Below are 12223 nucleotides of genomic sequence, written 5' to 3'. Positions count from 1 at the left end.
ATATACAAATATTTTTACTGTTAGTCTTAATGAAAATGCAAATGTGTGCCTATAAGATCCTCCTTTCTTTTAATCTGGAAGGTTTTAATTCTTTTTTAAATTAAGCCAAGTAGTAGTTAAGAAAACATTGCAAACCTTGAAGAAGCAGCATAGGTCATAAAGGGAGTTCCTGGGGCCTAAAAAACCCCATGCCAAAACGGGGCTGATATGTTCACATATAGCATAGAAATGTGCAAAAAATCCATCAGGTACCTAGGTGATGTAAAAATTAGAGACAAAAGTTACACAGTAAACTTGGTATAAAACTCTATTACATAAAATTAGGTCTTCAGAAAAGCTTAAAAACACCTACCACTTTAGGGCTGTAGAAACCTGAACTGTAACATGACCAATCTACTCTGCCTTCCTGTATGAGGGATCAGGTAAGAGGGAAGCTGCAATAGAGCTCCTGCAGTTGTTGAGGAAGATGCTACTTCAGGTAAGCGAAGGGACAGGAAGAATTTTATTTAGCTGTGGACATGGTCAGGGACATGGGATAGAGAATCCTAGCATAAGCAGGCAAGATACAAGATTAATGACCTTGGCCTGCGAAAATTCGAAGTACATGCGTGGACTCAGAAGTCAGACAATGTCACCATTGAGCTCTGGACCTATCCTACTTTGGGAGTCTTTCAGCTAAGATTTTTTTTTTTTCTGAAAAAATAGTATTAGGGCCCTATGAGTTAAACTTCTCTAAGAGGCAGACTCTTCTCTAAACTAACATATCTACGTTCATTAAAGATTAAGGGTTGATCTGTAATCAATTTTTCCAAAGCTGCGAGGCAGAACTTCATACTCTTTGGAGTTGATCAGTAACTCTGCAAAGCAACTTACCTTCATTTGCTGTCTTTTTTGCTTTAGTACTGACCAACAGCTTGAAGCCACAGCCTAAATGTAAAAACAGCATGAAACCATGAATAAAAATAACTAATTGTGTAAGAAATTAGTACTTGTTATTTTTAAGTCGTTTTTGTGATGCTTTCCTTAGTTTAATTCAAAAGTGATTTGGCACCCTTGACTCCTTTTTACAACTCAACAGTTAGCAATATCTACTTAGTTTAACTGAGGACTAACTTATTATATACCAGAGAGTGTGCTCAGACACCAGGAACTATTTTAGATATTAAATAGCATGTGAACACATTGAAATGTCCTTTTTCATTTTAGCAAAAACATTCTTGCAATAGCTTCAGATTCAGCTAAGTAGTTTTGTCCAAATATGGACCTGTGCAAAACAATATACCCATATCAGAATTAGGCTTTTCCCCCCTCATAGCTTGTAAGGAAATTCTATCCTCATCTGTTTCTCCACCAGTACTGCAAGATAATATACTACTAACAACAACAACAAAAAAAGATCATCCTATGTATTTTTCGTAGTGTCAGCTTTTAAATTATGATTACAAAACCCTCTGATAATACGTTTATTTTTGTTGAGGAATATTTCAGGTGTGCATTCAGTTGTACTGGAAACTGAATTAGACCTTACACTAAAGGAGGGAGTAGTTTATTTCCTTTAAAATTAATGCTATTATCAAGATGAAATACATAGTCTTTATTCTGCAGGTATTGTATTTATTCTCATTTTTACATTGCGCTCTACAATATAAAACACTCATCACCAGAAGAACAGTTTCAGCATAAAGAAATTCAGTTTCAGCATTCAGATATAAAGAAATTTCATATCAGAATGCTCACATCATTGCTGTATTTGTCATACCATCTACTTATTGTAACGTACTACAGAATCATGATTATGAAAATTAAACAAATACTTACTGTTTCTTTAAAAGAGGAATTTAGCCAACGGTTGTTTACTACATTCTGTATAGATATTGGTGGATTTTCTAAATCTTCAAATGAATCCATCAATATGAAGTCCAGAACAACATCATAAAAATTCAAGTTCTTCACCTGTATTAAATCAGAACATGATCTAAGTAACTTAGTTTTTCTTTTGGCAGTGGAATTCAACATGCACCATATGCTGGCTCTATATTAACATGCAAATTTATCATTGTTGTTGATTTTTGAATGGACACTGAAGACATTCATTAAAGTATCATTCTCCTGTCAGCACAGAAGTTAAAAAATACATAAATCAAAAGTTTTCTGGCATTAAACTATATTGGTAGATGCCATTTCTTTATTTCAGGAATGTTAAGCATAAAAGAGATGACTTTCCCACAATTCTGACAAGCAAAAAACTATTTTTGGCTGCTACAGTTGGCATAATTAAGGGGGTAAAAACACTTCAAAAAATTCACACTCACTCCTCTAGCAGCAAGTTCCATTTCAGTATTATCCCAGTGATCTGTTTGTTCCAAAAAATAAATCATTTCATCAAAGACATCTTCAAATTTCTTTGGATTCTGCGAAGTAAAAGCAAGGAGTGTCAAGCAAACCTAACAAGAGAGATGGTTTATTTACACTGAAAAGTGAATTATGGTAGAAGTTACATTAGCAGTGAAACATTATTTAAAAAGGGCTTTTACCTTTCGTGCTCTCACAATTAAAGCAGACAAAATTTTTCTTCCACTTTCAGCAAGAAATATTCTGTTTGCTGTTTCTGAAAGAATTATCTAGAAAAGGTTTCAGAAAAAATAGTCATATTAATTCACAAATAATAGTAAGTGTCTTTTAATTACTTCAATCAAATTTAGTAAGTACTTCTTCATTACAACTATGAGCATAGTAGGCCAATAATCTATGGTCCAAAGATTCCAAATTTTGCTAGTCACAAGACTGGAACTCCTTTGCAAACATATCATATTTTAGAATTATAGTAATGTAAACATAACAAGAATATATTTAATTACATGATGTATTATGAAAACACTCGCACAAGTACTGTGTTAATAGTGGCATTTCAATGCCACATGTTTTTAGGCTAAGAACGCACACAGATCATTCTGCTTTCTATTTACCTGAAAAGCTTGTCGAATGCAATGAAGCTTAGCAAGAAAGTCACTGTCTCCTAGACATTCAAACATTTCAGTCCTGTATAAAACAGAAAAGTTTTCAAAGATCATCAAAAAAAATAAATACAAGAAAATTTAGCCAAACCTAGTTCCTACTTTGAAAAAATACCTAGTATGAGAAACCTTTTAAAAATGAGTTCTATAGAGAATATTTGACTTAAACTTTTGCTTTTCTTGGAAATTAAATAGACAAATTAATACCTTAACACTCTTGAATAAATTTTGCCTTCTTCTGCTAAGTGCATAGCTTCTTCATACAATGGACAATGGCAAAGGGAATCTAGACCATAGGTATTACGAATTTCTCTATGCTCTGTGAGCTGAAAAAGAAATTAACATTTATTAAAGAGCTTGCTGAAATAAAGATATAAAAAAAATAAGTCAAAGTTTTCCTGATCTTATAAGAACACTTATCCTTTTCTGCATCTGCTTAAAAAAAGGCAGTAACGCTTAACTACTAAACAGAAGCGAGACACCATGCTATTTAAAATGGCTGTTAATTTGTACCTTTCAAAAGCTGAAATCTACAGTTTCAGGTTTCAACTTTTGAAAGTTATTTAATGAAATTTTATCAGTTTTCGTTTTAATTTGACTACTTAAATCTAATGAGTCTTGATGCAGTTCAAAAAAAAAAAACTAACAAAAAACTGTCAAGACACCAAAAGTGCAGAATGACTGCAGCATGCAAATCTTCAGGAAACTGGAAATAGTAACATCCTCCCACCCTTGTTTTGTTTTGCTGGTAAATCTGTCTGCTAGTTACAAAGCATAGTGCATGAAGCACAAGCTGCCAGCATTGTACTACAGGATCCCCAAAAGAGTCATTATTGGCAGTTTTAATTCTGTGGTTATCATATAAATTAACATGAACTCATAGACATTTTTAGAGCAGAAAAAACAAACAAACAACAAAAACAACAACAAAAAAACACAGATTAAGAAGTTAAAGGATGCAAATAATACAGAGAAATCCTGTTGCAAACAAAACATTGGCTAGCTACAATTTCCACTACAAACATTCCATCATATTATCAACAATCCAAAAACCAAAAAACAACAAAAAAGGCATATGCTTCTCAAACTTAGCTAGATTGAAAGTATTTCTATAAAAAGGATTCATTTATTTGTTAGTTGTCTTGCTTGGAAGAACACAGGAGGATAAGCTGAATTACAGTTCATGATTTACAGCTACTGAGATTTTATTCAGATTTAACAATATGAATGCTAGCAGCAACTTGTTTTAGATTTACTAATTCAAAAAGCCAGTCTGAAAATTTATGTTCTTATTAAACAAAGAAAGCCATGTAACTTTCATTTTAAAATGTATGTTCCTATGTAGGAAGGAGTAAATTAACCAACTGTAAGGAACAAGAATATATTGATTTCTGATATATATTAATTTCTTTCATATACACACACACACACACACACAAGCACACACAAATACAAATATTATATGCATGTATATATAGCGCAATAATTAGAATGGGTATATAAACATGAAAAAGTGAAAAATCTTTACTCCAGAATTTGTTTTTCTACGTTATGTTTAAGAAACGTTAACTATGGAGCAATACAGACATTTTCCAAAATAAAGACCAAAACAGAAGACAAATAAGCACACTTACTTCTTACCTGATCCAGCTATAACTGAAGCCATAAAACATGCAATTTTATTTCATATGCAAAGCATGAGAATAAATAGTTTGTGAACACATATGCACTTTGTAAACAGCTGCCCCTCTCTTGGAGGTTATTGTTTCTGTGGTAAAAGGGATTACATTAGTTTTCCCCAGAGAACTTCAAGTAAATAAGCTTCTTCAGATGCTTAGGCAAACTGACTAACTTGGACTGAATTAGGACTCCTGAGATCACCACAGTTAGATGTACATAACCTCCACCTGTTGCCAGCAAGCCTGAGATGAGAATGTCTTCAGGCTAGGAAGATGCCTGATCACAGCCTTTGTGGTTACAGATTAACACAGAACCTCATACCTAGGAAGGAGTTCAATGAGGCCCTTGGTTATCCATAGCTTTAACTTCCTCTCATGCTAGCTGATGAAATAAAATAGCTGTGTTACTGCTGTAAGGTGTATTACTGAGCTCAAATTATGAGAGCAGTTACATCAACTGGGTACCAAGCAAGGAAGAAGGGTATAAAGATTCTTCTGCTGAGACACTTTTGACTACAGATTGAAATTAGTCCCAACCAGGAACATTTGGACAAGGGGTACAAATCCCTCTCTCACTGACGTCTTTGAGTCAGTGATATAAAAAGAGGAGTGAAAAATGAACAAAACCAGCCAAAAAAAAAAAACAAAAACAACAACAACAAAAACCAAACCAAAACAACAACAACAAAAAACTAAAAAAACCCTCTAACTTTAACTAGAAAAGGTGATTTCCAGCTGATTTCTGAAGATACTTCATAACGCTTTTGCAATCATCACAGATTTTCTTTTGATGTTTTTGAGCATTTCAATATATATATAAATATATATATAGGTATAAATAAAATATATATGAAGTATATAATAAGAAAAAGGCTTGCTTATATAAACATCCATATTCAAACTAAAATTATTTGAAGATGCTCTCAGCATATATCCACATTTCTAACATAGCAGAGACCAGATATTAGAAGAATGGGAAAGTCATACTGAATATTTAACAACATGCAGAGCATACACCATTTTCTAGATTAATAACTTCTCAACCTGGCATCAAACGGATTATTAATCCTTTTCTTGTAGAGAAGAACTTGTCACCTTTGAGAAAAAAAGGTGGTGAGATGGATTAGTTTAAAATGAGATAGTTCACTCTAACTATTTTATATGAATTGGCACACAGGCTGAAATCAGATGCCTGCTTTTTAACCCACTATGCACCCCTGTGTACTGAGTAACCGTTGCTATCAGTTCACTATTTGTGAAGTTAGCAGACAGCCACGGCTCCTCACATCTTGCCATTACAAGTAAATTGGACCCATGCAAGTTCCTTGATTCCTTTCTTGCCCTTCTGCAGAGAAGGCTCCTTTGAGCAGCCAGTGCCATTTTGAAACTCGTAACAGACCACTAAGGATGGAGGAAGTGCCCAATGCTCCAAAAGCGCCAGTAGCTGAGAGTAACACAGAGTCTTGCGATGATGGAGCTGATGTCCAAATGTCTGCTACTTCCTCAGTGCCACATTGCGTTACGTGAAAAAGAATATGAGAATGAAGTCAAAGAAGGAATGAGAAGATTAATCACTCTCAAGCAGCAGCCTGGTTTTGTAGCACTTTATTTCTCTCAGTTCAAGGCTCAAGAAAGAAATAGTAGTTGCTTGCAGCCAAGAATTAGCAGGCAGCAGCAACCACTGCCCAAGACATTTTTGATGACCTGCTGTGGATACCTTCATTACGTTGAAACAACATGTACATCTTCAGAACTCCTAAGCCTGCAGTGATAGCTTGTGTCTGCACACTGTGCTGCACAACAGCTGCCAAAGATTACAACGTAGGTTGTTTGTGTTCAGATGCTAATTAATTTTCTATGGACAGTTGAGCTTTACAGATGCATCTGCTAGTAACAAGATGCTTAAACAATTGAAAAACATCAAACCTCTGGAGCTTGCAATAGTTTTTAAACTTGGTATTTCTTAACTGCTCTGGTCTAATGAACAGACTCAGTACTTTTATTTGCCAGCCATGAGTTGTTTCTTAATAAATAGAAAAATTCTCAGCTGTGCTTGAAGATCTTGTTGACTACCAAAATAACCACCCACATGAATCTAACAAAAACATGCAATGCTAGACCTTTTAGGAATTCTTGTTTACTCCCTGTAATAAAATGGTAAATTTACTGGTACAGTCAGCTTTTGTTACATTCTGAGAAAGTATGCTTATCCTGTACTGGAAAGATCAATGAATTCTTTCTCTTGATATTTGCATCTTTAAATATTATATATATATATATTATTATTTTTTTGAGATAAGTAGCTGCAGGATAAGTGTGAAACATGTTTTCAGAGTTGGAGGATGTGATGGTGGTTACTAACTAAAACATTTGAGATGGTACTGAATATGTTTTTTTTTTTCCCCTCAAAGAAAATGCATTAAGTGTCCTTGTAACATATACAGCTAAGTATACAAGGCAATCCTGATGATATATGAGTTTCTCTCCTGCTTTCTTTCAGGCACCAGGAAGAATGCATCAGTTCATAATTTCAGTTGGAAATTATGACGAATGTATTCAGAATATGATTTTATCTGAATTATTGTCTTTGTTTATACCATGTGCTAGGGCTGATCTAGTAGGCTAGGACACGGTGCTACACTGAATGTTTTTTGTCTTACAATACTAGTTTGCTGTGAACTGCAACTTTAATAATTAATTCACTGTGTTGCATGAATCAATGGTAGTGTTATTCCTTGCTAGGCAGAATAATTCCAGGCTGTATGCTGTGTTGGGTACATATGCTTTCACATACGTGGAGGTATTATGGCACAATAATGAGTTCAGTGTTAATATATAGGATTTGTTACAAATGTTACATATATTTTCTAAGAATTAAAAACAGTTTGGTATAGGCGGTCAGTGTACAAGAACACATTGGCTATTGAATGAAACTCCTCCTTGTTCCAGAGCTAAAACCATTAAATATACTATGTAAGTAGTGACATACCTAAGGCTTCAGTTTGAGGACAAGGATCAACCCCAGCTTTTTTGTTACTTTTTAAAGCTTTTAGAGCACCAATTAATAAGTTGTTGGTCTAAATTTCCTATTCATACCTATACAGCAGACAATCATAGTTGTCCTTTGAGGGAATCAAGGGAACCTGGTTTGTGTTGAACATTCTTCATTGCCACATGGAAAAGTGCCGTAGCACAGATTTTATGTTAAACTGCCCCTCCTCTCCCCAAATCTTTTTAACTAGGACTACATCTATCAGGATGCAGAAGACAAATAATGGATAAAAACAGAATAACAACAACAAAATAAAAAGCACAGGTGAAGTATGATGCTTGAGGAATTTGTTAGAAAGTACACAGAACAGGAAGAAGTGGGACAGAGCTTTCTTGCTGCCTGTGACATCACCAACATTTACTGGGAGCTGCAAAGTTTCTGGTGATGACAGTAAGAGGCAAGTTTTAATCCTGGATATTGTGTTTCACCAAATACCATGAAATCGTTTCAGCTTGCTCAAACCAGCAGGCAATGGTTTGTGGCACTTCAGGTACAGGTTGTTCAAAGAAATAATATTGGCATTAGTGGTGGGAATGACTTTGAGGATGAGTTCTTTCCTCCCTTTCTCCACGTATTTTAAGACTATAATTTAAGGTACTTCCACACCTCACTGAAGTTGTTTTGTTAGAATGGGTAGCTCCTCAAAACTTGATATCCAGGGCATGGCAGACTGCAGCACTGCCATGTTATATTTTTTTGAGGTAAAACTAGTCCACATCAAATTGGATGGATTACATGAACATGGGGGAAAGTGACCAGGATGAGCACAATGACTCCTGAGAAAAATCAAATTAGCAATTATAGTCACATTTCTGAAAGCAGTTAAACACAGAAAGGTATGTCTTTATTTTTTGTAATGAAACAGGAAAAAACCTCACTTATAAATGCTACAGGAATACACATTATTATTTGCTAACATAATTCCCTTTGGTATTCCATATTTCAGGGAAGGAATAAAACATCTATTTGGAAGCCAGAAAAAAGGCAACTCTACCTTTCGGTGACAGAGCACTTTTGGAGCATGTTCTGAATATAAAATTCAATTTCAGAATTTAAGGGTTTTGTGCCATTTATAAATAAGTTTAGACATATGGAAACCACTGTTCTTTCCCAGTTATTTAAGCCTTTTCCTTCCTGCACTATTTTGTTTCAACAGATTTGAATTGTGAAAGACAACCTTCCTAAAAATTACTGGGAGTGTAGAGAGGGGGGGAAATGGGATGAATAGGGTTGAGCAGAGAAAACACAGCTAAAGCTTTACTGAAGTCTTAAAGATTCCCTCTAAGCTTTGGACTGAGGCAATACTTTCACAAGGAAATCAATGTTTGTTTGATAACAGATTCAGTTGTTACTAACAGATGAAAGTAAGACATGATAAATGTCTGTGCACTGACAATGGAGAGACAGCAATGTAACTCACTGTCAGGGAGAGCAGGAAAAGAAAAAAGGAAAGATGGCAAAGAAGTCAGGAAAGAGAGGGTGGAGACCTTTATCTGGCACACTCGCTCTTGTATATTTGCCAAAGGTGGTAGCCATTTCAACCACACAGTAGATGAGATAAGAATATGAAAAGAATATTGACTTTCATAAATGCAAGTTGATGGCAGATGGGCTCAAATGGGGAAGAAAACACCATTATTTGTCACAGTACACAGTATCAACAAGGCAAATAGTTATGCTAACCATCCCCTCTCCAGTGTTTCTGAGAAGCCTATGTATTTAGGAATGGAAGTCTGGCTGGGCTTGGGGATGGCAACTGTCTGTCTAAATCATCTTCATGAGGATTTGGACACCTGTATATTGTAGGTGTCCAGGTTGGCACAATTCCATGAGTCATCTAGTGCATGATCCTCAGTACCCTCTTGACTACCAGCTGTAGCCAAGATGAAGTCTTGGCATACCCTACTGCTCCTGTAGAGCTCATCAAAAAGGCATGTGATTTAACCTTTGCCAATCATTCCAGTTTTGTATACTTCTTTTTTTGAAAACTGTTTTCCTATGATTTATCCTAATATGATACAGCACAACATTCTTGTTGCCTCCTAAGCAGTGTCCCTATTGATTTCCATCAATGTAATCTACCTGTCTCTTGTTTTAGGATTCCCTGCATTTTTGCTTGTATTGCTCCAAAGGGCAGAGAACTAAATTTGAGACGATTGTGTGTCAGCACAGGAACATGGAAATAGCTTCCAGTTTCTAAAACCAAAGCCACAAAAAATACTTAGTGCTGCTCCCTGGGACAGGATGCAATGCAGAAAGAAGATGAATAACTGTCAATATAGTTCATTGCATGATGTGACCAGAAAAAATTCTACTACTGTATGATTTCCCAGAAAGTGAAATTACCAATTGGTAAATTCAAGTGGTAACACCATCAAACTTCAGGCTGCTATGGTTTTGCTAATCTTCAGGATTCCTTCTAGAAGATTAATCTATTAAAATTCTTCAGTGAAGTCTGACAGAGTAGATCAGAGAGCACATTCTATTGGTACATGCTAGAACAGCTAGAAAGGAAGAGAACATCTTCGTAACTTCCTTCTGGAAATAAAGCATCGACAGAAAAGGCTTCGATGTACCAAAATGTGGATACTATTTTCAGGATACATGAACACAAAAGAAAGGTCTAAGATTGTTGCAAATTTTGAGTTGAACAATTCTTTAGCATATACTGAGACAATTCAGCTTCTGGATGGGATGATTACTCCCCGAAGGTGATACGTCCTGTTTCTTTAAGCCAAGCAACATAAATGAGCATAATGGATTGTCCTGATCTTCACACACTTGCAAACATACTGGAAAGTTCATGGGAGAGAAAAAAAAAAAAAAAAGATACAAAGAAAGCATACAAACTGTAATGGTTTACAGTTCCGCTCAAGAGTTGATAGAGTTGAAAAAAGCCAGAACTGTGGTCTCATCCAAATTACAGGAAGAAGTCTCTATAGACACAATCTTTGTTAGAAATGGATGCTAAGCATACCACCACAACTTAATGGGAATTACTAAGTCAAGGTAATTGTGTCATGGAAAAACAAGCCATACAGTCGACAGTCAAAAGATAATTGCAAGCAATGCCTATGCAATTGTCTCTTTTTACAACTGAGTTTAGTAGCTTAGTTGTAGTGAATATATGATAGTAATATCTAATACAGAATATATGTATTGAGACTAACTGCTTTCCTAGTAATTTGCAGAAGAGTGCTACTCAAGATCACTTCAGCTCCTGAGAGACTATGAAGTGAGATATTCCACATTCGAGTAAGTATGTCACTGCATACAAGATCCTTTCAAATACACCAGTGGAGCTGTAGCAACTTAGAGCCAACAGGCAATGTCCTGTTACCTGAAGATTATTTCTTTTTGTATTATTTCTGGTCTTATCCAAAAAGGTGAGGGAAAGTTAGATGATGTATATAATACACTAAAATATGTATATTTTCTAATTTCTAATTAGAATTAGAATAATTTCTAATATTTTACTCTCAAAAAACTCTACTCCAAAAAAGACAAAGTCTGTTTCATACATCTTTATATTACCTAAGACAATAGGAAGAAAGAAAAGAAAAATAGAGAAGGCCAACTGAAGGTAAGAGGATCCAATGGAACACCCAATGTAAAGTGCCTCTTCATTAATGAAAATCTGAGATACATGGAAAAGCATATTCTTTCTAGAAGGACTTTAGAAAACATGCTGCCAGTCATCATTCCTCCTCACGTCCCCACTTCATCCCCCCAAAATACCGCAAAAAATCACAAAACAGCAACAACAACAAAACAGCTAATAAGCAAACTGATTCCAATTTTGTAATTCTAACAACTAGGAAAAAAGGTTGGGTGGTTTTGTTGTTTGTTTGTTTTTGTTTTTTCTCACCATAGGAGAAATATGCTTTGCTTAAAATGATTAGCAAGAAAATAAAATTCTTAATTTCACTGCTCAAACAGATCAATGAATCTTTCAAGAAGCAACCTTCAAAAGTCTTACCTCAGCTGTGGAAACGAAGGAGTCTGTTGATGCGATGCTTAGTGTGTCTCGAAGGGCAAAATCATCCATATTATCCTTTACAGTAATATCTGTATTTTTATCTTTAAAATAAACAAAAAAGATGAATTAAATTTTCTGATAGTTTAATAACTTGAAGCCTTTAAAGTGTTTTTCATGTACACTTTAATGTGCAAAGTACACTTTTCATGTACTTCTTCTGGAAGGCACTACATTGTACTACTCTGAGTATGTACTCCTGTGATCTGCTGACATATGTAAAGGTGAGTGTATTTTTCTGTCTTTAAAGTAGACTTACAAACATCATCCACAATGGACAGAGAAAAAAAGATCTCTCACTAAGATCTCTCTCACTAAATATCTTACTTTGCTATGTTGATCTAAATCCTTCTAAATTTTTAACTTGGCTGTATCATAATATAACAAAGGTGCAATGCTTTAGTAGCAAGGAAATATTATTCAAATAAAAGCTATTGATAAA

The 12223-nt window shown here is 35.0% G+C and overlaps 1 protein-coding gene across 2 annotated transcripts in view; it reads right to left on the bottom strand.

The window, feature by feature from the left end:
* Nucleotides 1-12223, bottom strand: part of MIGA1 (mitoguardin 1) — a 41767-nt gene that overhangs the window by 3519 nt on the left and 26025 nt on the right. For both annotated transcript variants that reach the window (XM_068691069.1, XM_068691071.1), the window contains exons 8-15: nucleotides 11725-11825; nucleotides 3222-3340; nucleotides 2967-3039; nucleotides 2535-2621; nucleotides 2313-2411; nucleotides 1819-1953; nucleotides 874-927; nucleotides 136-252 (exon numbers count right to left, since the gene is read on the bottom strand). In XM_068691069.1, the coding sequence (XP_068547170.1) occupies nucleotides 136-252; nucleotides 874-927; nucleotides 1819-1953; nucleotides 2313-2411; nucleotides 2535-2621; nucleotides 2967-3039; nucleotides 3222-3340; nucleotides 11725-11825 (785 nt within the window). The remainder of the gene's footprint in view (nucleotides 1-135; nucleotides 253-873; nucleotides 928-1818; nucleotides 1954-2312; nucleotides 2412-2534; nucleotides 2622-2966; nucleotides 3040-3221; nucleotides 3341-11724; nucleotides 11826-12223) is intronic.

The sequence above is a fragment of the Anas acuta genome, chromosome 8, assembly GCF_963932015.1.
Source record: "Anas acuta chromosome 8, bAnaAcu1.1, whole genome shotgun sequence".
Taxonomy (NCBI): Eukaryota; Metazoa; Chordata; class Aves; order Anseriformes; family Anatidae; genus Anas; species Anas acuta.
Note: the sequence above shows the minus strand (reverse complement) of the source record. Positions and strands in the feature narration are given on the sequence as shown.